This window comes from Mytilus edulis, chromosome 7 (assembly GCF_963676685.1).
Source record: "Mytilus edulis chromosome 7, xbMytEdul2.2, whole genome shotgun sequence".
Taxonomy (NCBI): Eukaryota; Metazoa; Mollusca; class Bivalvia; order Mytilida; family Mytilidae; genus Mytilus; species Mytilus edulis.
The window spans coordinates 35,284,755-35,312,615 of record NC_092350.1 but is presented as its reverse complement, the minus strand read 5'-3'; the positions used below and the strand labels follow the sequence as shown (position 1 = coordinate 35,312,615).

At 32.5% G+C, this 27,861-nt stretch overlaps 3 protein-coding genes across 17 annotated transcripts in view; 2 read left to right on the top strand and 1 right to left on the bottom strand.

The window, feature by feature from the left end:
- Window positions 1-17,912, top strand: part of LOC139481344 (epidermal growth factor receptor kinase substrate 8-like) — a 69,919-nt gene extending 52,007 nt beyond the window's left edge. For 14 of the 15 annotated variants that reach the window (XM_071264601.1, XM_071264587.1, XM_071264592.1 and 11 more), the window contains 5 exons: window positions 9,150-9,611; window positions 10,723-10,885; window positions 11,318-11,453; window positions 11,916-12,054; window positions 15,211-17,912. In XM_071264601.1, the coding sequence (XP_071120702.1) occupies window positions 9,150-9,611; window positions 10,723-10,885; window positions 11,318-11,453; window positions 11,916-12,054; window positions 15,211-15,305 (995 nt within the window). In that variant the 3' untranslated portion in view covers window positions 15,306-17,912. Of the gene's footprint in view, window positions 1-9,149; window positions 9,612-10,722; window positions 10,886-11,317; window positions 11,454-11,915; window positions 12,055-12,605; window positions 12,656-15,210 lie in introns of all 15 variants that reach the window. The other variant, XM_071264588.1, reaches the window with a different exon arrangement.
- Window positions 1,434-4,088, bottom strand: LOC139481345 (toll-like receptor 4). Its single transcript, XM_071264603.1, has one exon. It carries the CDS (start codon window positions 4,010-4,012, stop codon window positions 1,535-1,537), a length of 2,478 nt encoding a protein of 825 aa, XP_071120704.1. The 5' UTR covers window positions 4,013-4,088; the 3' UTR covers window positions 1,434-1,534.
- A 3,588-nt stretch (window positions 17,913-21,500) lies between the features above and the next one.
- LOC139481343 (uncharacterized) lies at window positions 21,501-27,861 on the top strand. The gene is made up of 5 exons (XM_071264585.1): window positions 21,501-21,638; window positions 22,257-22,323; window positions 23,272-23,958; window positions 26,588-26,704; window positions 27,764-27,861. Exons 2-5 carry the CDS (start codon window positions 22,269-22,271, stop codon window positions 27,781-27,783), a joined length of 879 nt encoding a protein of 292 aa, XP_071120686.1. The 5' UTR covers window positions 21,501-21,638; window positions 22,257-22,268; the 3' UTR covers window positions 27,784-27,861.

Sequence of the window (27,861 nt, the reverse complement as noted above, 5' to 3'; positions counted from 1 at the left end):
GCTTGTTTTTGAGATATTAGCCATTTAAATTTTGGCGTGACAATGTTCTATCTTGATTTTTTGGGATACGATTGCTTTCAAGCAATCTGTAGACTTATACCAGTGGCTCAGGTCCATTCCCTCACGTCAACCGTTTTATTCTAAACAATAAGAAACATCTCGGATTCTTATGATTGTCTTGCTTTAAAAGGTAAAATCAAACAAAGGGATTGATCTTAAACAACTTTCCTATAATGATCTTTTCGTAATCTTCATGTTTGACATTTCCCTTGACTTATATGCCTGTTTTTAACGACACGGAAAATCAGAATTAAGCAGTATTTATATTTAGTGTTTTTATAAATTTAGAAACACGTCAGAGGGAATTACCCAATTTTGATAAAAATGCTAGAGTTCTCTGAATTCCGATAAATCTATAATACAAGATCTGAAGTGGAGTTGTTCTTACATGTTATCGTTATGAAACTGATATTTGATATTGTACTTCCAAATAGAAATAGAGAACCATCTAGGTCTTTTAATAAATATTTTTAATTTACGTTCTTGCTTCAGGGTTTGTTTAGGTAATTATGAGCATGCGTATAGTTTTCTTGACTTCAAGGGGTATTAGATTGAATGGTTGCTGTGGATTCCCCACTCAATTGATTAATTTAAAACTCATGAAATCCTTTCTATATATGTCTGCTATTGAGGGTTATTGTTGCATAATTTTAAATCATATGCATCATTTAAATAAAAATAAATGTAGTCAGCATCGTAGAAGTATAACTACAACACCCCTTCAGGCGAAATGGAGTCTTCCATATTATCGTTTCGAGTTGTCTCCCTTCCGGAAGTAACTTCCGTCAATTCTGAGAGATCAAAATAGTCGAGAAAAATTAACTAGTTCCGTCGATAAACGTCGTATTATCTGATTATATTGAAAAAAGTCTCAATTTAAACCAAGGAATGTGTACGGAAAGGAGTCATGACCACTGACCCAAAGGAAATTAAATATTTAAAGAGTTAGGAATGGGGTTTCTACTAGAAATAACATAGGAAAATATGTGATAAGATACGAAGTGAAATACCCTCTCTCACTGAGTCTCAGTGACTGCTGTGGAAAGTAAACTTGGAATTAATAGTACAAAAATAAAACACAAAAGGCCTAAGTACATTGTTTAAACACCTGTATCCTGGATTGGCTATTAGTATTATGTAACTATTCAGATTACGTAAATTACATTTTACATGTGCAGTTGAATTAGTTTTGAAAATAATATAATCCAGCTACATGCATACATGTGTCAATGAAAACAATGGCAATCGTATCCCTCAGAGCAATCTGCTCTTTGATTATAGCTTTATCATTGACAAATTTTAGTGCGTAAAAACTATTAAAAATAACAAGGATTTTATAAGAATTTAACAGATGACTTATAATAATACACGTAAAAGATTTATAAAAAGAAATATGGGATTTTTGTTTTAAATCGATAAAACAAGAGGTTCCCGAAAACTGACAAAAATTCTAAAACATAACAAGCGAACATCCTTAAGTATGAAAAGTATCTTTGATTTTCTGCCAGAAAATGACATTTCCCTGTTCGTCATTTGGATATTCAATATACGACTGATTCTGAATAAGTTCATATAAAACTAACGGCAACTCTTCTGGTAAAAGCTTCTCATAAAATACCAAAAACAAAGTATTTTTTCCATTTCTTGAATGAACACTTTCCATTCTGGCCATGTTGAATTCAAACATACAGTAATAAGAGTCTAGAAATGATCTAGTTATTATGCAGATAGTTTTTCGGCTGTTTTGTATAGCATTTATAATATTATCTGTGATATCTTCTCCGGGCATGAAATCTCGCTGATGTATGCACAGCTTTAACACGCCTTGTTCCAGATTTTCAATGCAGTCTTTTATGACAAATTCTCGATCTTTATCAGAATATGATATAAAGGCATCATAAACATACTCAGTCAATTCTTCATCTGATTTCTTTTTCATATATTTCAGTTTTGCTGTGAAGAAAATGTATCGCAGTTTCCATCGGTGTCGATAAATGACTGCTGTTAATAAAATTGCTATAAATATCAAAACAGCAATAGCCGCGATTACGATCAAATATGAATAATCCATACATTCCCTCTCAATGTATAGTACTACATCTTCAAATGAATTCGAGGGTGAAATGCTCCCATTCAGGTATTGACATCTTAAGTGAGAAAAGTTTATGAAATGTTCGCGCCTACGTTGCATCCATTGTAAAAATGAAAGTGTATAGCAGTTACAATGAAACGGGTTGTAACTTAGATCAATTTGTAAAATGTTGTCGCTTTTTTTAAGAATTCTGTCTAATTTTGTATAGGACTTGTGGTCTAAATGATTTATTAAATTGAATGTAAGGTTCAAAATATGCAGCTTTACCAAATGTGACAGGTCAAAATTGACCTCTTTCAGGCTGTTATAACTTAGGTCAATAATTTGTAGATACGGTTGGTCTTTAAATAAAGCTGAATTAAGATTTGAAATTGAATTGTTAGCTAGACATACATATTCAAGTTTAGTTTCACCTTTTATCATGTAGCTATTATTTCCTAGGTATTTACCGAGTGCATTACCTTGTAGATAGAGGAATTTAACATGTGTTAGATTCAGCAATATTTCATTTAAGGCATTCATACTAAGATTGAGTATTTGAAGACTTTGCGGTGATGGAACTGATTTTCTAGTTGGAAATACTACATTGAAATTGTTTGTGAATCGTAGTTCACGTATAGACGTATTTAACAACATTGCATTAACTTCTTCCCACGGAAAAGTATTCTCAGTTTGAGCTGTTTCCCAAACATCTTTCATGTCTAAAACCTCGATTTGTGTCATTGCCAAACTCGAAACCATATCAACCATCATAAACTGGTCAAGTTTATAGTCAGAATAACCACTAAGGTCTAGTTTTAATACTTTCAACTTTGACAGTCGAGAAAATGCACCAGATTTAACGTAAGTTACGGCACATTTTTGTATATCTATATGAGTTAAATGAGGTGTGTGTTTAAAGGAATCGTTGAAAAGAGATAGGCGGCCACACGTATCAAACTTTAATGAGTGTAAGTTTTGGAGTGAAGCATACCCTGGTCCCAGGCATTGTACATTTTTGAAAACGCGCCTTCCAACATCAACATCAAGTTCTATTTTTTCGAGATTAACTAAATGAGCAATTGTCAAATCTGGAAAAATGCAAATACGGGGATAGGAATACACATTGTTGTTTTGAATAGACAGCCGTATGAGTGATTTAAGAGGTTTAAAACATCCAGCAGGAACTTGCCGAGTATTATAACTCAGTTTGTTTTTGTTGAGGTTGAGATACTGCAGGTTTTCTAGTCCTGTAAATGTTTGTTCATTTATTGATTCCAAGTTGTTGAATGATAAATCCAGTACGGAAAGATTAATCAAATATTCAAAAGTATTATTGGCTATTTCTCGGGATTTGCTGGTCATAACTGGACTTTTATTAAGTTTAAGATGCCTCAGATTTATAAGTCCTTTAAAAAATTGCTTGCTTATCATTGAGAGTATGTTGTTGTTTGATAGATCCAAAACTGTAAGACTGGTCATTCCATCAAAAGTGTTGTTTTGTATAGAAACAATAAAGTTATTATTGAGTTTAAGGTGCTTCAGATTTTGAATTCCAACAAATGTTTGTCTGTTGATAGATGTTAATCTGTTGAATGATATATCCAAAAAAGTCAAATTTTTCAAATGTTCAAATGTTGCATTTGGTATCTCCTTGATTAAGTTACCTTCTAAATCAATGTAAACAGCTTCTGATGGTAAATCAGGAATGTTTGTCAGATTTTTATGTGAACACTCAATGTGTAACTTTCCTTTTGTGTAAAATTTCGCACATGGAAAAGTCAGTTTTAAATTGCTCAAATTACTTCTTGTTATTTCTAAACAGAAAACGCTGCTCAACAAGATGATCAATATAAACATAGTAAATGGGGTTTGGTCCATCGTTTCTATTTTCTTACCTCCCTGTAAAAGATTATAACTGCAATATTAATTCAAATAAACAATTACATATAGAAAAAAAATGGGTACAATAACAAGACAAATTACTATTACAACAAAGAAAAAACAAAATGACCTATGGACACACTAAAGACAAAGCACATAAACAAAAATAAAAAAAACTAGAATACAAAGAATGGCCCAAGCACATAACACAATGGCGGAATGTATAATACCGAGTCACGCCGGAAGTATATTATAAAAATTAACTAAACAGTAAAGGTTAAAAATATACAAAGACAAATAAAAAAGAACACTATAACATATAATTAAGATGATAACCATGTCTTATCCCAGGACTAGATTACCTTAGCCGTATTTGGCACAACATTTTGGAATTTTGGGTCCTCAATGCTCTTCAACTTTGTACTTGTTTGGCTTTATAAATATTTTGATTTGAGCGTCACTGATGAGTCCTCTGTAGACGAAATGCACGTCTGGCGTATTAAATTATAATCCTGGTACCTATCAGTACATAGAACGTATACTTCAAGACCATCATAAATTATTTGTGAAGTTGATGCGAATTGTTTATCAACAAGGTATTGGTATTTTCCGATGAACTTTGTTTTAAGACAAAAAAGATGAAAACAGTTTTAACGAGCATTTATTAAGTCTAGATATTTGGAACTACAGATACAGAATAATAAGTGCGAAATATCCTTCTGTGAGGTCTCTAATAGCAGGTCTTATTTCATAAAGGTTTCACGTGTAATGATATTGTCTTATTTAAGATCCAGTTTGTTATTTATGTGCCTTATAGTTTTAATCTTGTTCATCCTTTCACTGTATAAATTAAACTTTACACAGTTATTGGACATTCGTAGGTGTGTATTTCTTTTTTACAAATCGGTCGCTCGTTCCTGCTTTTTTTTCTCTATGGAGTAATATGAACAAAGGGATCATATTACTAGCCCATGTGCTATTAAGTGATTCTATTTACGCATGTCTGAATTGGAAGAACTCGTAAGTTATGTTTTTTTTCCTCCATTTCATTTAGTTTAATTTAATATACTACAACTTATGTTAATTCTCCGGGGCCTAACATAATTGTCAGTTAAGCAAAAACATAAAGAAGTTATGATTGTCTTGTTGTAGAGGATTAATAACACTAACGGTAACATTTTTCTGGCACGAGATGCGCATTTCGACAATAAATGTCTCTTCAAAGGGAACAAACATGACCTCAATGTAACCCTTATTAATTTTAGTTTTGATGTGTTTCTCATAAGAAAATATATTTTAGTAAGATGTCTACAGTACGAAATAACAAGTGACAAACTGCCGTATTTGTATGCTAATTTAAAAACCAATTCGTGTATTCATTTGTTAACTACGTGTATTGATAAAAACATTTCCGTTAAGATTTGTTTTTATTGATATTATTTCCGAAAGCTTACAATATTGTGGTTTCTCATTATCTGTGTGGTACTCACTTTGGTGTAAACAATATTTTATAATGAAATCTACAAATTACAATATATATTCACATTCACAAAAAGGATTCAGAAATAAGCAACAAGCGCGTTTGTTAATATACACATGATATATAACTTCGAATTGAAATGTGCAACGAGTTACAAATTTCAAAAAGGCTTATATACAGCATTAGAATAGAAATTTCGTTGTTCGTGGCCGTTGAATTTCTTTATTCAAATTACATTAGATAAGATGTGTTCTTTCTATTTTGATCATAACTTGAGAATGATCTTTAGCAAAAAGGCTCGTGTACTACATTATACAGTTTAGCCTTTTATGCTAATGCAAAAGAAGCACATGCTGATTTACTGCTTGGTCGAAGATTTCTTCGAGCATTATTCCTAAAACATGTAATCACATTTTAACCTAATTTGAAAAATCATGAAAAATTGTCTTACGTTTTTGATAACCAGCTGGTTTTATTAATCATCAGATATTTTTTTTATATTTACGTCTATGAGGTTTGTATCCTGTTATTAAGATACATTTGAAGTGTTTGAGGAAATTTTAAAGCAAGTGGTGTTTATTATTGGATATATTTGAATAAAGTATTTAATTTTAAGAATCTGGATAAAGAAAGACAACTTTTAAAAACAGAATGAGAAAGTTAGTTTATTGTTGAATATGCTTGAATATTAATGTAAATAAACTCATTATAGATACCAGGATTAAACTTTGCATTAACGCCAGACGCGCGTTTCGATTCGAAGTATCCATTAAGGTTATAACTAGAGGCTCTCAAGAGCCTGTATCGCTCACCTGATTCTACTTGGGTTTTTGAAATCATATAAAAAAATATAAAATTTGGCTAAAAGTGACAACACAACCTCATTTATAAGGAAAGGAACATGTTTAATTTCATTCAAAAGTCCCCCACTGGCAGCCATCTTGGATGACGGATCGGCTACAAAGTAACAACACTTGGTCAGCACCTCATAAGGAACATTCATGCCATGTTTGGTTTTATTCCATTCAGTGGTTCTCTAAAAGAAGTCATTTGTATGCATTTCCCATAGGGTCCTATGTTAAACTAAGTCCCCTGCTGACGGCCATCTTGGATGATGGATCGGCTACAAAGTAACAACACTTGGTCAGCACCTCATAAGGAACATTCATGCAATGTTTGGTTTTATTCCATTCAGTGGTTCTCTAAAAGAAGTCATTTGTATGCATTTCCCATAGGGTCCTATGTTAAACTAAGTCCCCCGCTGGCGGCAATCTTGGATAATGGATCGGCTACAAAGTAACAACACTTGGTCAGCACCACATTAGGAACATTCATGCCATGTTTGATTTCATTCCATTCAGTGGTTCTCTAAAAGAAGTCATTTGTATGCATTTCCCATAGGGTCCTATGTTAAACTAAGTCCCACGCTGGCGACCATCTTGGATGATAGATCGGCTACAAAGTAACAACACTTGGTCAGCACCACATAAGGAACATTCATGCCATGTTTGGTTTCATTCCATTCAGTGGTTCACTAGAAGAAGTGATTTGTATGCATTTCCAATAGGGTCCTATGTTAAACTAAGTCCCCCGCTGGCGGCCATCTTGGATAATGGATCAGCTACAAAGTAACAACACTTGGTCAGCACTCCATAAGGAACATTCATGCTATGTTTGGTTTAATTCCATTAAGTGGTTCTCTAGAAGAAGTCATTTGTATGCATTTCCCATAGGGTCCTATGTTAAACTAAGTTCCCCGCTGGCGGCCATCTTGGATGATGAATCGGCTACAAAGTAACAACACTTGGTCAGCACCCCATAAGGAACATTCATGCTATGTTTGGTTTTATTCCATTCAGTGGTTCTCTAAAAGAAGTCATTTGTATGCATTTCCCATAGGGTCCTATGTTAAACTAAGTCCCCGGCTGGTGGCCATCTTGGATGATGGATCAGCAACAAAGTAACAACACTTGGTCAGCACCTCATAAGGAACATTCATGCCACGTTTGGTTTCATTCCATTCAGTGGTTCTCTAAAAGAAGTCATTTGTATGCATTTCCCATAGGGTCCTATGTTAAACTAAGTCCCCCGCTGACGGCCATCTTGGATGATGGATCGGCTACAAAGTAACAACACTTGGTCAGCACCCCATAAGGAACATTCATGCTATGTTTGGTTTTATTCCATTCAGTGGTTCTCTAAAAGAAGTCATTTGTATGCATTTCCCATAGGGTCCTATGTTAAACTAAGTCCCCTGCTGGGGGCCATTTTGATGATGGATCGGCTACAAAGTAACAACACTTGGTCAGCACCACATAAGGAACATTCATGCCATGTTTGGTTTCATTCCATTCAGTGGTTCACTAGAAGAAGTCATTTGTATGCATTTCCAATAGGGTCCTATGTTAAACTAAGTCCCCGCTGGCGGCCATCTTGGATAATGGATCGGCTACAAAGTAACAACAATTGGTCAGCACTCCATAAGGAACATTCATGCAATGTTTGGTTTCATTCCATTTAGTGGTTCTCTAGAAGAAGTCATTTGTATGCATTTCCCATAGGGTCCTATGTTAAACTAAGTCCCCCGCTGGCGGCCATCTTGGATGATGGATCGGCTACATAGTAACAACACTTGGTCAGCACCCCATAAGGATAATTCATGCTATGTTTTGTTTTATTCCATTCAGTGGTTCTCTAAAAGAAGTCATTTGTATGCATTTCCCATAGGGTCCTATGTTAAACTAAGTCCCCGGCTGGCGGCCATCTTGGATGATGGATCGGCTACAAAGTAACAACACTTGGTCAGCACCTCATAAGGAACATTCATGCCATGTTTGGTTTCATTCCATTCAGTGGTTCTCTAAAAGAAGTCATTTGTATGCATTTCCCATAGCGTCCTATGTTAAACTAAGTCCCCCGCTGGCGGCCATCTTGGATGATGGATCGGCTACAAAGTAACAACACTTGGTCAGCACCTCATAAGGAACATTCATGCCATGTTTGGTTCTATTCTATTCAGTGGTTCTCTAGAAGAAGTTCAAAATGTAAATTGTTAACGACGACGACGACGGACGACGGACGCCAAGTGGTGAGAAAAGCTCACTTGGCCCTTCGGGCCAGGTGAGCTAAAAACGTTAAAACGTTTAAAGCTTTAAAGTATTAGCATTACTAACCAAAAACGAAAGGAATTATTGAAAACATGTTATTTAATTTGTAATGAACTGTATAGTTAGTTTTACAAATTAACCGTGGTTTTTTTCTTTTGAAATATTTCGCCGGTATTTAAATGCCAACATGGTATTAAAAAGGGTAATGAAAACAATTGGCAGACAAAAGTTAGTGTTGCTGTGTTTTGGATGAATTGAATTTACAGATAAGAGCTACAGCGTTTCTAATAATTCAAAGCACAAATTAAACAATGGATTTTATGATCTTAGTGTTTGCTTCATGGGTTGATATGCAATATGTTTAGGAACAAGGCCTTAGAACTTAACATCTAAATAGCACATGTTTTCAAACGTGGAAAATCTTTCCTCTCCTGTTATATAATTAAAAAAAACACACACACAAAAATAAAAAACGCACAATTTATACCTCATATATCTTCATATGCATATGTATAAAAATTATGCCTAAACCTGATTCATCTTTCAGATGAAGAGGAGTTTGTACGTGAAATAAAACCAACCCGCCATATAAGAAATGACAGCGATGGACGAAGTGATGGAAGTGACCTTTATCGTAAAGGGAGACGACAGGACAAAAGATCAAGTTCTAGTGATCCCTATGGAAGCCGTGATGACACGCCTGATAGTAGTGATGCGGATAATTTTTCAGGTAGTTATGATGGAAGCATTGAGGACAGAGTTGAAAGGCGTCGATCTAATAATAAAAGGAACGAGCGTCAAACAAGTATTAAACCGGCATTAAAAAATAGAAATAGTGGTGAATTAAAACGTGCTGGCGAATCCAGAGGATATCAAAATCGTAGTTTTGAAGAAGAACCAAATCGCCACAGAACTCGAACTCCGCCTCCACCACCATCATTCGTCCCGCCGCCGCCGCCAGAAAATAGACCACCATCGGCTAGCAAAAAGTATAACCAACCTGGCCAAGGTAAACTTTTAAGTTTCACTATATATATATGGACCGCTTGTAAAGGCGACTATACATATAACATGTTATACTTCTTTACAATCCTCGAAACCTTTAAAAGTAAGTTTGACATATTGCTCATTCTGGAAGACCCTTCCTTTTAACTCTTCTTTGAAAAATAACTATTTATATCTGGGTCTAAATATTGATGGTTACACTACATTGACGTTTTCAATTCACCTTGTCCAATTAGCCAATCATTTGAGCTCATGTTTTCACTTGGCGTTCGTCGTCGTTAACTTTTTAAAACAAAATTCTCGTAGCATTCATTTTGTGTTTTATATCTCAGCTAAGCACCCAACATAGTTTCTATGAATTAAAATAGAAGATATTTGGGTATGAAATTAAGTATCTAACATATCGAAATTTTTAAAACATTTTTATATCTTTCCATGTCTAGAAAATAATCGTATTTATTCACAAAATTGATACCGCTTGAAACAAATGTCATGTCCTATTGTTATTATAGAAGTAAATGGTTAGGCAACGACATGTGTTCATTCGTATGTACTTTACGATCACCGGTACACTATGAGATATAATGGTGTGCGTTGGTCTTCGTCATAACATGCATTTAAATCAACTAGTATTGTAGAACAAAAACTATTGAATTTTATATGAGATATTTCCTATAATTTTCCTTAATATTAATTGAATAATCATTCTTGTTTTTTGGCAGGTGTATAATATGCTTTTGTCTTTGTCAGTTTTGTAGCATCTGTATCAGTGTTGAAAAGCTGTGATTCGTATGACATAAATAAGAGAGAAAAATAAACAAAAATCAGTCACAACTTTGATTATAAGAAAAACGACAAAATTAGAAAACTGAATAGCAACGTGGCATACACCTTTCATACATTATATAATTGTCTACTGACTGATTATAGCACCATTTTGTTTTATATTTAGCAACCACAAAATCTCCTGATATCTTTCTGAGAAAACCCACATTAAACTAGAAGGTAACATTTTATTATATTTAAAATAAAAATCATACAAAATGTCAACTATCGACTCTAAGATTTAATGTGTAGTCGAGTTTCCACATTACACAGCTATGTTTATTTTACAGCAAACAAACGACAACAAGACCAGTTACACAATGAATTGTCCCAAAGATTATCAGGAAAGCCAGCCGTGAAGAGTAAACCTCAAAATCCGAACGTGTATCTGTCTACAAAGTCATCAGCCAAAGAAGTCGTTGAATGGTTATATTCGAAATCCTTTTCTCAAAAGTATGTTTTTGTTTCAATTAAATCGATTTATGACTAGTGAACAGCGGTGTACTTCTACTGTTGCCTTTATTTATATATCTTATTTGTTAAGTGCTGAAATTTTTGACTTTCGTTACTGTGATTACACGTCATAGTAATTTAACTGTATCAATACTTTCAAAGAAAAGAAGTTGTATGGTCATTACATGACACTATCTTGTCCCAACATAGAGAAATGAATCACAGGTAATCATTGTCTTACCTGTCCATGGTCTCTTCCAGGGGACCATTCAATCTTTTAGAAAACAGATTCTGTATTTACTTTCATTTCTTAGACTTAGTATTGTTTCACCTGGCATATTTTGTAATTTTTAAGATGATATAACGGCCACGATTTATATTTTCGATTAACTCCCTTTAGTGCTTACAGTGCTTTGATTATTTAATTTTCAGGTGCGTTGATGTGTTAAGAGGATATAATGGCCATGATTTACTTAGAATGAAGATGAAGGATCTGGAAAGGTTGATAAATCATGATGAAGCACAAAGATTAGATGGTCATCTTACACTTCAGAAAAATATGTCAGGAGTATGTGTTTATATCTATAGACGAAAAACAATATAAAAGCATTTTACGTTAAAAATTTGCATAAATATTTATATACTCATTAAAAATTGAACAGGAAGAGTTCTTAGTGTAAGTTATTGGTCAGTATTAAGGCCTTTGTTTTTTATATCATTTAGAACATGCTCTCTGTTGATAAATTTATAAATTATTAAGAAACTTTAAAAGAACTTGGCAATTTTGTTTATGCCCTTACGGTGATGTAACTCTCACATATTTGGTTTTTAGCTTTCCTAATGAAGTTTAAACAAAACAAGCAATGCGGACTCACACACAAAAAGTGAAACAACCAAAACTCGTTTGACATTAGTTTTATGGAATGCAAATATGTCAATTCATTTTTAAGTAGTAATCATCTTACTTGATTTTGAAAAAAAAAACTTTTATATAGCTATAACTAATCATTTTTATGTAAATTATACACAGTATAAAACACAGGGTCCAAAAGAACTCCAAGCAATATTACAGCAAAGGAAACAGAAGGCAGACACACACGATGATGATGTTGGTCGACCGCCTAGTTTTGCCCCAGAGTCACCTGATTATTCTGATGATAATTCCGAAGGTAAGGTGCTTGGCTTTCTTAGCTTTAGATGATTTATATTAAACTTGCTTCAGCTTTTCAAAAATGCGAGATTATAAAATATAAAGGTAATATTTTTGTTTATCCTGGAAAACATTTACAGCATAGATTGCTAATTTCAGCTAGTATTCACAATTGATATTTTCTGCATCACTTGTAAAGCACATTCATAGTATGACCATTATACGTTGCTGATGAAATCGTCAGCCATACAATTTAGTATATTTAAATTGTGCATAGAAATATATCGTTTAATTTATATTATACTGAATTTTAAAGAAGACAGTTGTTCTGAACGCAAGGTTTTGTGTATTAGAGAACTGTTCATTCTTCCAATATTTATATACGTACTATGAAAATGATTTTTACTTTAAAGTAGAAATATGTAATGTAATGGACATACACATTTGTTTAAATTACTTTTTTGGGGTAGAAAATCAATGACGGGGATAAATGACAGTGATTAAATATAGCTCTTTTAATTTATAAACTATGTGAAATGGATACTGTGTATTATTATATTTTATTTACAGTCCAAGGAATTACAGATGATTTAGACAATATGCTTAGCAATTATTAAATGGTAAATTTCTGTTCACCAATATACACGTGTTCTGCTTTAAATTATATTCTTTCTATATCATTTGCTTAATCTAACAAATATTGTTACACTATAATGTATCAAATTATTATTAGGAGACGAGGAGAGTGTAAAATCTTATTTTTAATTTCCATTTTATGAATATAATATTGTACTAATATTTCGATATGTGTACAATTTATAAATAATAGTATACATTAGTCTTATGTGTAGATAGACATCATGTTATTAAAGCAATATCATTTAAAAGTTGATTCGATATTGTTTATAATGAAACAATATGATTGTTTGATTGGGGAGGTTTTTTTTAAAAGATCTGACAACAATGTTTTTAAAATAAATATTATAAATTTCAGTGTAAAAAAAGCATCAACTTACACTTAGATCTTTTTGTCCAAATTTTTACTATTATTGTGTACAAGTAGCATACAGTTCAGGTACCGAACAACAAGTGAAGACAATATGTGTATGATTATCGAGCACACATTTCGAAATTTTTTACATATACAGGATAATCATTTATTTTTTTCATTTTTTTCATATTTTTTATTGGTACATTAATCTCTTCACATTGAATATTTGTTTATATGTTTTTTCCTTGTTTTATTATAACTCACATACAACACCTGAAATAATGAATGCAATGTCTATAGACCTTACAAATTAGTTATCTAGCATGTTTTATATCATCTGGACAACAGTTTATTGCATACAATACACAAGTAAATTTAATTTAACAACTTGGTTGTTTTGTCCTTAGTGCAACTGGTACAGAATAAACTCATTATAGTAATAATGTTATGTCATGTTTCTTGCCTCATATGAAAATAGTATAAATACTTTAATAAAAATGAAAACAACACGTTGTTAATTCCATGTATCGGAACTAAAGGAAACTTGACATTTTAAAGGAAACATAAATAAAGGCAACAGTAGTATACCGCTGTTCAAAACTCATAAATCCATGGACAAAAAACAAAATCGGGTAACAAACTAAAACTGAGGGAAACATTATGCAAGTGCCACTTAATTCAAAAAGTCATATTTAAGCATATGTTCGTTTTGTTGCCGATCCTAAAAATAAGTGAAGTGATTCTATTTGTGCCTTGCAGCTTGCTATTTTGTATCTATCTAATCTTGCGCTAGTAGTAACATACTAATATATTCTGCATGTATTACTAACTGTGTGATGACTGAATTTGGTACTTTGGTTATTTTGCAGATGTGTTATTATTTATCATTATGATACTTAATATTGCAATCTCTGTTTAAATGCAGTTATTCTATGATTTTACATATACTTAATATGATACTATTCATTTTGATGAGAACCGTAAACTGTTGTGAAAAGGCATCTTACCATATACTATGACCCGATTGAGACATTTTGACTTGAGTGTGGATTCGTGTAGCGGGTGATGCATGCATGGCCCGAGATGATTACCTTGTTGACGCACCGGTCTCAAGCTTTAGAAACAAAAATTAAAATCACAAAAATACTTAACTCCGAGGAAAATTCATAACGGAAAGTCCCTTATCAAATAGAAAAATTAAATGACAAAACACATCAAACGAATGGACAACTGTCATATTCCTGACTTGGTACAGGCATTTTCAAATGTAGAAAATGGTGGATTGAACATGGTTTTATAGCGCTAATCTCTCGCTTGTATGACAGTCGCATCAAATTCCATTTCCCAAGTTACTTGCTTGTGACTTTGACTTGTATTCTAAATCAATTTTGGAGATTTGACAATCGGCATAATATTACAATTGCCTTTATTCAAATTCTGATACTAGGGAGTCATGATACTGTTTTCTTGTGTCGTGAATGCTAATATGACAGTAATAAATAAACAAAAATCAGATTTTGTTATTATTCATTTGTTTAATCATTGTTGTGTCATTTTTTTTAAAGAAAACGGAAAAAATAGTACACTCATATATATAAACACAATATATCAATTAAATATTTAATCTTTTTGTTTTAAATTTAAAGTATCGATATAATTCAACCTTGTTGTTCGTTAGAATTTTTCTGCAAGTTTAATAATATCATAAGAGATATATGGACACATCATAGTATTTGTGAGAAGTCCACATGTTATGTAACGCATACTAGGGCACACAGTTACATAAGGTTGTGTTAAACATAAACAATTATTTATAATTTAAAAAAAACATCATTTTACAATATGATGGTTCTAGATTCTTTTGCAATTTCTTACTCTATAAAAAATAGACAAATATCAACCATTACGCATTTAAAAGACGAAGATGTATGTTCTTACAGATGTATGGGTAAAATTATTTTAAGTAAAGCAAATTCTTTCAGAAATCTCTGAAGTCACACTTATATCATAAAAATTCACCTTAAATACATCCAAATTTTCATTGTGTGTATTGACTGCTGCTAGAACTTGTTTTTGATAAAGGTAAAATACTTCAATTAAGTAACTGTGTAAGAACCCGAAGTTATTAAAAAAAGAATATGAAAAAATAGAAGATATTACGAACTTCTGTTTGTTTTATTTTAGCATCTGAAGAAGACTTTGGTAATGCTGGTAAAACATTAAGAGCTCTTCTACAACATCAGCGAAAGAAGATAACCAGCCACAGATATGAACAATAACATTTTGATAATATCCTTATTTTTATAGTTTAAGGTAGATCTAAAGGGTGCACGATAGAATAATTCATATCTGTGATATTGAATCTATTTCATGTTATTTTCAACAATATAATAAAGTATGGGACACAGGACATTTTTACAAGCTACAGGTTGTGAAAAATTGTATGATTCTGTAAAGATTTTATATATATATCCTGTTGTATGTAAATAGAACTTAACTAGCAGATAGAATGTCAAAATAAAAATATGAGAAGAAAGTTCTTTTAATGGACTTTTAGAAGAAAGACAATTGGGGTCACTGTACTTGTTTTCTTGTTACAAAACAAAAAAGATTTATTTTAACCACATCCCAGCAAAGAACTGAATTATTTGAGATATGTTCCTTTAAATGAATTACTTTTTTTTATCCAAACTCAAAAATATTCTGTTTTTGTAAAAAAAAGTCCTAATTTTAGGATAAAACAAATATTTTTCATCAGTTACATTAAAAGTCTAACAAATTACTTATATTTCAGTCTACAATTTGTAAGATTGATTTGAACTATCTGTTTCTTCTATTTTACAATCCAAGATACAGGAGAACCAGATAAAATTTTACCAGGGAACAAAAAATGAATTGTTAAAACTATTAATCTTTTTCTGATTCAGCTAATTGCATAGGAAAGTCATGTAGAAATCAGGAATATCGTCTATGTGTGATAGTTTGAGTCAAGTTATAGTTTTTATGATTATCATAAAGGTCCTTAGTTCATGTTCCAGATATATAACAAACTTTTATCATTACCTGTTAAGAGTTTTTCAAGTCCATTTTTTTGTTATATTAATTTTGATAACATAATATATTGTAACATATCACTTGAATATCGTCTAATTTGATTTGTATCTTCTCATTTAAATACCTTTAATATCTTCACTTTTTAAGGGAGTTCGCTTCTCAGTTTCAAAATAATTATCTTTTCAAAGCACTAGCTTATATTAATAGGGGATTAAATGAGGAATCCAAAGAGCAAAACAAATATATAGGTCACCGTGCTTGTTTTCGATATATAAGCCATTGAAATTTTGGCTGGAAAATATTCTCTCTTGACTTTTCGTAGCTTTATCATTAACAAGTTTAAGTTCTAAGAAAACTATTAAAAAAATATTTAAAATTTGATAAGACTTTTACAGATGGCGTATTATTATACATGTAAAAGATTTACAAAAAGAAAAATGGGGGTCACTGGGAATTTTTTTTCAAGGTGTTCAAATGGATAAAACCAGAGGATTCCGAAAAACTGAGAAAAAAAATACAAAACATGACAAGCCAGCTTCCTTAAAACAAAAATCTTTTAGTTTTGATCCACAGCTTATTATGTATACATTTGCCCAGTTTTGTCTTATATAACAACTATCTTTACTCTGCAGGCAGAGTTGAATAAGATCAGGATGTTGAGAAGAAATGTGTATAAACTTTATATGTGTGTTCATACAAAATTATCACAGGAGCTTGCAAATAAAATATGAAGAGTGAAAAGAGATTTTCAATTTCAAATTGTGAATGTTTTATTCTAAAAAAATAATAACAACATTGTACTTGATTTGTATACACAGCATAAGCCAAATCTTGCCATTTATAAAAGTGCAATTCTTTAACTTATTCATTGTTTTTATATTTGAAATATTGCATTTTGATTGGTATGTAAGCAGTTGGTGATAAAAATATTGAAATATACTGTTTAACATCAGTTAACTAGTTATAAATCTGTTCCATCATTTCACACATTTGAAGAGAATTATATGCTTTGGTAATATTTTCTATGAATATTGTTTTTGCAATATTTTGGAATGTTAAATTGTTACCTTTCTTTTCAATTATATATATGACTGTATGAAATTTGACTTCTTTTATTCTTATACCAAAGTTATATATCTTTTTATTTCGTGACTTTGCAAAAGACGAAACATTATTTATTATATCTAAATTGGATTTGTAATTAATGGTATCGAAGCAAAATTTAGATTTTTTTAAAATAGAAACTGTACATTTATGTCATTTCCATATTTGTCTACCAATATTTTATATTCCAAGAAGGCAGTTGTTTTGTTGCAATTGAATATTTGAAATATTTGCATCATAAACCTGTACATATATAAACAACTATAATCATCATTTTATTCAAAATCATTTTAAATCCTACAGGAATGTTTCAATACATCCAATGAAAGTCCCACCTAGGTCAAAAGTATATATTCGTTCTGTTTTGGTCTTTAATAAACAGTTGTTTTTATATATTTTGTAACAATAAACAGTGTATTTAGACTATTGATATGTGGCAACTCAATTGGTTAGTGGCCTGGGAATACAGTTATATCTTTGTATACAGATAACATATCCCATTTTAAGAAGTATATGTGTCTACTAATATAAAGCTTTAATAGGTTGTGATTTGTTCAGAAAATCAAAATATATTTACTTGCTGTTTGGTTTAGTTTTATATTAAGTTTTGATAGAATTATATAAGTCTGATAATTAATCCGAGTGCAATAATTAGTGAATGCCAAACAATATCAACCTATGTGCCATGATTGTTATGTAAACAGCATTTAATAAAATGTTAGTTTTTATTATTTTCGTCCATGTTTTCATTGTCTTTCTGTAATCAGTTTAAACACATAACATATCAACTGATATAACACCGTTATATCCAATAATTAGTAGTTTTAATATGAATCAAGTTTGATAGAGATTATTGACTTAATAATCAGATTGTTTAGGGTTATGGAAAATGATATTCATGATACACATGCGGCATTTAGTAGTAAGAGCAATGACTGGTCTGTTATGAGTCGGAATTATATGTATGGGAAGGACTTTTAACATATTTGCTAGCACATTGAAGGCAGACTCAGCATGTCGACAAAGCAGGTTTCATTTTCGTATCTCATTACCACAGTGCCATATGTGGAGCAGGATCTGCTTACTCGTCCAGAGTACTTGCGATCATCCACAATTTTTTGGTGGGGTTAGTGTTGCTTAGTCGTTAGTTTCTGTGTTGCTTAGTCTGTAGTTTTCTATGTCTTGTGTACTATTAATTGTCTGTTTGTCTTTTCTTTTGATTTTCCCATTTTGATTCACGATGACCAAGGAATAATGTGTCTATATCTGTATGGCTTCTGATATTTACCAGTTGCTTATCATACAAAAAATAACAAATAAATCATTTTCAAAAAGGAAAACTATAAGAAGAAATTTCAAGTGAACGAATAAAATGGTAAAAATGACTATAAAGGGCAATAACTCCTTAAGGGGTCAACTGGCCATTTTTGTCATGTTGATTTATTTGTAGATCTTACTTTGTTGAACATTATTGTTATTTACAGTTTATCTCTATCTATAGTAATATTCAAGATAATAACAAAAAAAGGTAAAATTTCCTTAAAATTGCCAATTCAGGGGCAGCAACATAACAAACGGTTGTATGATTCGTCTGAAAATTTAAGGGTAGATAGATCTTGACTTGATAAACAATTGAACCCAATGTCAGAGTAATAAGCCACGATCTACATTTTACCACATTGTTCTATTTATGGCGGCCATCTTTGATGGTTGGCCGGGTCACCGGACATATTTTTAAAACTAGATACTCCAATGATGAGTGTGGCCCAGTAGTTTCAGAGGAGAACATTTTTGTAAAAGTTTTAACGAAGACGGACGCCAAGTGATGAGAAAAGCTCACTTGGCCTTTTAGGCATGATTTCCTTTGATAGTGTATTTATTAGAGATTTGCCCGGTGTTTAGTTTAAGTCTAGTTTATACTTCAAACAAATAGGCTATTTATATCTGGTCATTAGAACTTAGGAAAAACAATGATAACCTACTTAAGTCATTTAGGCGGTTCTATTCTTCCTACATAAAATTAAAGATCACTTACCTTGTCATGATCAGAAATCTATGTCAAATTCTTTGTAAACGACTTAAATTATTTTAAATTGAAATATTTGTTTCAAATTCATACAAATACGTTTTGAAAAAATCATTTAAGTTACTAGGCTTATAAATTTATAGCCAGGTGCGTGTTTCTGCGACATTTGAAACAGTTTGAAGCCCAAATTAATTTCGAAGTTGAAGAGTATTTACACCAAAATTTCCAAAACAAGAAAAGATGTTCTTAATCTTAAAAAGGTTTTCACATCTTAACGAAAGACTTTCTTCATTGGATAACCTAATTCATTGGCATCATGAATTATTTGCAAGTATTTAGTTTTGATTAAATCTGAGACTACTTTAATATAACTGTTAAAATAGTCTCAAATTAAATACAGTGCTTGTGGACGTATCATATTTTCGACGCGTTGATTGTAAATATCAATAATATGGTCATTTAAAAAAATTTCCTGTTTCAAAACTATGAACTAAGGATTTTCTTATCCCAGGCATAGATTACCTTAGCTGTATTTGGCACAACTTTTTGGAATTTTGAATCCTCAATGCTCTTCAACTTTGTACTTGTTTAGCTTTGTAAATATTTTGATGTGAGCGTCACTGATGAGTCTTATGCAGACGAAACGCGCGTCTGGCGTATTAAATTATAATCCTGGTACCTTTGATAACTATTTACACCACTGGGTCGATGCCACTGCTGGTGGACGTTTAGTGTTGACATGAATATCAATAATATGGTCTTTTTTTTTTAAATTTCCTGTTTCAAAACTATAATTTTTTCGAAAAACTTGGGATTTTCTTATCCCAGGCATAAATTACCTTAGCTGTATTTGGCACAACTTTTTGGAATTTTGAATCCTCATGCAATGCTCTTCAGCTTTGTACTTGTTTGGCTTTGTAAATATTTTGATGTGAGCGTCACTAATGAGTCTTATTGTAGACGAAACGCGCGTCTGGCGTACTAAAGTATAATCCTGGTACCTTTGATAACTATTTACTTTATTTTTCCCATCGCATTTTGATTAATTTCAAAAACCACAATCCAATTTTAAAGGGATTTCTGTCCTCAAAGAAAATATTTCTATCTATCAAAACGCGATTTATCAGTTTTCTGGTGGCCTACTCTACATACTTTTAACGTCCAAAATTGGTGTCTACCTAGGTAGCATTTAATTAATTTTTTGGTACTTTCTTGTTGAAATCTTGTGCGAATCCCTAAAGTAAGACAGGCTCATATCCAATTTATAATAAACAACAACAATTTTACGACGAGTTTTGTGAGTTCTATCAAGGCTATGGCTATGCATAAGGATTTATTTTAAACCTTTCGCATAAAGGATCATTATCATGCATCAATATCTATAAATGATTTTATTTTATACAAATAGATCTCATACTATATTACGTCATATAACCACTTCCCGTGTTCAAGAGATTAATCAAAATCTAATGTACCTCTGTTACTGCACCAGATGCGCTTTTTGAACATAAACATTCTTCAGTGATGCTCAAGATTAAAATATCATAAATATTTGTGATATGTATTGATGTATGAACATACACGTTAGCAAGATCATTGTGTCGTCAGTGGTGCATCTTTCGGTATCTAGCTTAGTAAGTGGCTCTTATTTCCTGTTTTAGTGCTTTGTTTGGTTTTCTGAAGGTGGTATATTCAATTTTCTCTAAATTGTTGATAAGATGAATAACAATATTTGATATTAAAATTGATGTTATATTTGGCGTTTAGGATAGGCTAGTATGTATCGAGTATGTACAGATGTTATATTTGGCGTTTAGGATAGGCCAGTATGTATCGAGTATGTACAATCTGTGATGTTATATTTGGCGTTTAGGATAGGCTAGTATGTATCGAGTATGTACAACCTGTCATGTTATACTTGGCAATTAGGAAAGGCTAGTATGTATCGAGTATGTACAATCTGTGATGTTATATTTGGCGTTTAGGATAGGCTAGTATGTATCGAGTATGTACAACCTATGATGTTATATTTGGCGTTTAGGATAGGCTAGAATGCATTGATTATGTACAATCTGTGATGTTATATTTTGGCGTTTAGGATAGGCTAGTATGTATCGAGTATGTAGAACCTGTGATGTTATATTTGGCGTTTAGGATAGGCTAGTATGTATCGAGTATGTACAACCTGTGATGTTATATTTGACGTTTAGAATAGGCTAGTATGTATCGAGTATGTACAATCTATGATGTTATATTTGGCGTTTAGGATAGGCTAGTATGTATCGAGTATGTACAACCTGTAGGTCATTCTGTAAATTGATTAATGATGTGTGTCTTATCTTCTAATTATCTCAACTTCGTCAAATATGAAGGCGGTCATGTATCAAAATTACTTTTGTCATAGGATCTTATCTGCTTATGTGAACAGGTTTGTAAACATTTCTTATATTCCAAAATTGTGTAATGATCAATATATAAGAGGGACGAAAGATAAAAGAAGTATTTGCGATCTTGCCTGTAATCTAAGGACTTGGTCGGATGGTTCATACTGTATATACTTGAAGTGATATTTGCTGCTTGTTAGTAAATCACTCAACATTTCTACGAGTAAGATATTCATGGCAACAAAATAAAATTCCCAATCACAAATTTTCAGGTTGCAAATCATTTTGGTGCTCAATAACTATGAGAAATACATGTTAAGGAATAGTTTACTAAAAGTATGATCGAAATGTATACATTTAATCAAATTACTAGTGAAGATTTTAAAGAGAGACGGGGGTATTTGAAGTTCTACAGAATACTAGTATCATTTTTCAGAATGTGAAAAGTTTTAAAAGAAGGGTTTGTCATTTTTATGGACTCGCTTTTTTTGAATTTACCTTGGAGTTTGTTTATTTTGTTATTACATGTATTTATGTTAATAATTAAAAACAAGTTCAATCTCAGTAATATTCTCGTCTTGAGTGACATACATATTAAGTTTTACTGTCCATAAACTCAAAATATTTGAATATCCAATAAAAGATCTTTCTTTTTTATACAGATATAATTCAAAATGAAGGTGTTTGCAGTGTTGATTTTCGTTGTACCGACTATTGATGCAGTGTTGCGTAAGCATGTCATATTTCTCATTGAAATATCTGTAGAAAACTATATATCTTAATGAGAATATGTCGACTGAATTTTGGGGCCCTTTATAGCTTGCTGTTCGATGTGAGCAAAGGCTCCGTGTTAAAGGCCTTTCTTTGATCTTGAATGATTTTCTTCTACAAAATGTGACCTGGGTAATGAATTGTCTCATTGGCACTCATACCACATCTTCTTATATCTAGAAAGTATAATTACAAGTGCACACTTGTGTAACGCTACTTTAAACATATTAACGTAGCGTTTGATACATCTTTTTAACAATATGTTGATAGTTATCAAAGGTACCAGGATTATAATTTAATACGCCAGACGCGCGTTTCGTCTTCATAAGACTCATCAGTGACGCTCAGATCAAATAGTTCTTAAGCCAAACAAGTACAAAGCTGAAGAGCATTGAGGACCCAAAATTCCAAAAAGTTGTGCCAAATACGATTAAGGTAATCTATGCCTGGGATAAGAAAACCCTGAGTTTGTCGAAAAATTCATTCTTTCGTAAACAGGACATTTATAAAATGCAACATAATTGGTATAATGTCAACACCGAAGTGCTGGCTATTGGGCTGGTGATACCCTCGAGGACGAAACGTCCACCAGCAGTGGTATCGATCCAGTGATGTAAATAGTTATCAAAGGTACATTGACATTGGAATACAATCTTCATTTTAATATATTTTTGATATTGATGATTAAGAGTGTGAACTAGTAAAATATGTCTGTTTCCTTATAACAACTCAGACGTGTTTGTCGATTGAAATAAGAAGTATTGATACGTTTCCGTATTATCGTTGTTTGAATATTTGTTATATTGCATATTATATTCATATATCATTGAAATACTTACACTACCACTAATTTTCACATATTTTGTCATGCTTAGTACTTGAAATAATCCATTTAGTTTTTTGTAGATTCTTGTCAAGATGTTTACTATTCAAATCCTCAAAGTAAGACAGGCTTATATCGAATTTATAATAAACAACAACAAGTCTACGATGTATGGTGTGAGTTCCATTCAAACTATGGGTATGCCTTTGTTTCCAACCAATCACATGTAGATATCAATATAGATGATTTGTATACAGACAAAACACGTGCTATCGTACGCCATATAACTACTTCCGGTGTTCAAAAGGAGATTGAAGTTGCACAATTGAATCGATATCATACAACGCCCTTGTCATTCCAGTACAATAAACATGATGGTTATGCTGAACCCCTGAATCATGGTAAACTTGGACCCTATATCTATCTGGGATTTCTTCCAGTATCCACTGCAGGTCACAGAAATGTTCAAGGATATCGTGCTGGTGGCGCCGACTACACTTTCACCAACTGTGATAGCAATCCTAACAGTTATTTAACCTTGTTTTTTAACCGTAACAATTCCGATCCAGTAGGTTATTTTCAAAAGTGTTGTCCTTCAGCACTAATAACAGCATGGACAACACATTCGCAACCTCTCCAGAAAAGCAGATACATGGACCCTCCTTTCTATTTCTTATTTGAGATGCATATGGGAGGTTGTGGTGGTTACGAAATTTCGCTGCACCAAGATCTACGTGGCGTTGTTGGTGCTGCTATTGGTTTCCGGTTTGGTAAGTTGCTATAATTACAGCCATTTTTGAATCAGCTGGTTTTTATATATATATAAATGTTTAGTTATTTATGTTAGGGACAAATTAGGAAAATCCTTATAGAGATGTAATATTAGATGGTTGTACAACATACGATTTTGATATTGAAATTGACTTAATATTTTGGCTTTTCGTGCGTATACACCACCTTATTCACCATCGTGGATGTTCGATCGACATGTGATCTTGAAATAAAATCAAGTTTAACTAGATGTTTTTTATTTGTGTACGTCTCAGTCCTGAATATTCGTATTACTGTACTCCTGTCACGTTGTGTTGTCATTTAAGCGATATTTTTTTAACATTGCCATAAGAGCTGGGTTTGCTTCAACCAACCAGTATTTTAAATGTCATTTACCAAGTCAAGAATATGGCAGTTGTTATCAAATTGCAGTTCAGCGTTTCTGTTGTTCCGTTATTTCCCTCTTATATTTGATGTGTTTCCCTCGGTTTTAGTTTGTAATCCAGATTTGTTTTCGCTTATTCGAATAATGACCATTGAACAACGGTATACTACTATTGCCTTTATTTAAGGAATGTGCTAATCATTTGATGTGTTTCAAATAATTGCAACAATGTTTTGTCTACTGATATTGTAAAGGGTTGAATAGATGTTGCTTGACAAAAATGTTCACGTGTAATCAGTAAAAATTTGAAAACTACACGTTTTATAATTTCTAGAAATTGACAATAAGGGTCGATTGAAAACAAAACTTTACGACAAAAGAAATGATTTCAGCTTTCCAATTGTGAACTTTCCATTTATAAGTAGCAACATTCCAGCAGAACCTGCATACGGTGTATACATCTCCCAATTGATACGATATTCCCGTGCCTGCATTTTCTATCATGATTTTCTTGATAGAGGGTTGTTGCTCACAAGGAAACTATCAAACCAAGAGTTCTAAATGGTGAAGTTGAAATCATCTCTTCGTAAATTTTACGGACGCCATCACGAGTTGGTTGACCGTTATGGAATAACCGTTTCACAAATGATATCGAATATGTTCCTTACGTCGTAACTACAATCCTCTTCCCTTTCATAAATGTGACCTACCGAACTAGACTATTTACCGGATTTGTTATCTCATAAGCAACACGACGGGTGCCACATGTGAAGCAGGATCTGCTTACCATTCCGGAGCACATGAGATCACCCCTAGTTTTTGGTGGGGTTCGTGTTGTTTATTCTTTAGTTTTCTATGTTGTGTCATGTGTATTATTGTTTGTCTGTTTGTCCTTTTCATTTTTATCCATGACGTTGTCAGTTTATTTTCGATTTATGAGATTGACTGTCCCTCTGGTATCTTTCGTCCCTCTTCAATGCGTACGAAGCGCTTTTCTGGATTTACCTTCATCAGGAACGCTCAAAGGCAAACATTTGAAATCCGAGGATGTATAGGTACCGAAACCGTTGAAGAGCTATATGACAAAAATACCTAAAATTGATAGCCAAATTCATCTAAAGTCAACTGTGCCTGAGGGAGTTGAAACCTTAGTTTCTTGATAATTTTTAAATTTATAAACGGACAATTTTAGAAAAGTTTGTTAAATCATGTCAGTACCAAAGTACTGACTACTGAGCTGATGATACCCTCGGGGACTGATGGTCCACCAGCAGAGGTGAGATATCATAATAATGTTTTCATGTAAAATATTACAATTACTTTAATGTTTTACTCCAAGGGTTGACTGTTCGCTAGTCCTTTCAATACAGCCCGTGCTAAGAGCGTCCATTAGGGTATGATGTGAGTGTTTAACGACCTTGACTGGCTTTCCAGCCCTCGCACGGTCGGAATTAGGGTATGTGGGATGTACATGTACAAAAACTTAGTACACAACCACATATGATCGGACAGAGGAATGTAGAATCTGATGACACATTCGGAAAATGACTTGTTAATTGCACGTTGAAGAACTATAGAAACAACTCTTTGAAGGGTACACAATTAAGCGTGTTGAATGCAGTAAATACGGAAAAATGAAATGTGGCAGGATTGCCAATGATTCAACTATCCATCAAAAAATAAAAACAAAAGAAAAATGTATAAATAACCACAGTTCATCGTACAGCTTTAAACAATGATAAAAACCAATACTGCATAGTGAACAGTGATGAATCTATTGCTTAAATACCCTGCATAAATTGTATAACAGTCAATATATATATATTTCTAAAGAGAAAACTAATGGAGAGCTAAAAGATCACAAACTTAGGCTAAAGATCATAACATTAAGCCTATATATATATAATTGGAGGCAGACGGCTAACGATCTCAAAATGGTAAGTCAGGAAGATGAATAATATGGCGGTTGACTGTGATTTCGGGCTCTCAATCCTTCTCATAGAGATCCATGTCTGTTATAATATTGTGATATTTCTCAAAATAGAGAATGGAAATGGAGAATGTGCCAAAGAGACAACAACCCGACTAAAGAGTTATAAAGGTCGCCAATGGGTCTTAAACACAGCCAGAACTCCCGCACCCGAAGGCGGACCTCAGCTGGCTAACACTTTTAAAATATAACAAAATCATAAAGAATGCCTTCAGAGTATATTTTTATGAGAAAGTGTCTGGTTTTTTTCTAGATATCAAAGATCCCTGTGCTACAAACCCATGTCAACACGGAGGTACTTGTTATCCTGACGGACGGTCGTATACATGCGAGTGCCCCGTAGGAATTTCTGGTGTTCTTTGCGAGACAGGTTAGTAAATTCTGTATAAATAAGAAGATGGGGTATGAATGCCAATGCATGAGACAACCCTCCATCCAAGTCACAATGTATAAAAAGTTGATGTAGAATGTATTCTATGTACTTAAATAAGAAAAATCCCAACAACCAACTAATACAATATAACAAGATATAGCAACTAACTAATACAATATAACAAGATATAACAACTAACTAATACAATATAACAAGATATAACAACTAACTAATACAATATAACAAGATATAGCAACTAACTAATACAATATAACAAGATATGGATTCTTTATAAATAAAGACTGATAACAAAGGATTAGGCCATATAAACCCCAATAGGAACTCAAAATTATATAAGGTGCTCTTGATGGGTATGTGTAATGATCTGTGCATGCTTCACTCCTTGTATTGTAACGTCTCACTATTTGTAATACCTATTCTTATGCCTTTTCCAATTGTGACTGAGAACGGTTAGCGTCTGACGTACACCATTACAAACTGTTGTATTTGTTTCGGATTTAATTATGTATAACGTATAGATAAAAGGACATATGGGTAAAAAACAAATAGACGGCAACCCAACGACACAAATGATCTAAAGTTCATAATTTTATGAAAAATTAGGAAAAGTATCAAGGAGACGACAATCCATGGCCAAAAATATACGATGAAAAGAAGAAGAAAAATTCCAGACACCACTCAGTAAAACGGAACATTGAGTAACACAAACCACGTCAAAGTTTAAACGTCATGAATATAACAGACTGTTATAGCCAAGAGCATAACGAGGGGAAAGGCGATGTGAAAATCGATATATTTATAAATATATAATATAATATAAATAATGAAGAAAAAAAAATATAATAAGGGACATATAAAATAACAGTGTGTTTGTAAATACAAATATCCTTATACAAATATCCTTCAAATTAGAGAATTAAATATTGGCCATCTGCCCTAGCCAAAGACACACATATATACGTATTATTAAAACTTTTAGTTTGTATATGGTTAGTATTTCATATTACATATGAAAACAAATAATACTTTTTGCAGTGGGATCTTTGATTGGATGAGAAAAAGGCGTTTATCTTCGAAAGAGGAAGTACCTGTAGTTTTTGGTAAACAATAAAATGAGTAACTTGAATAAATGT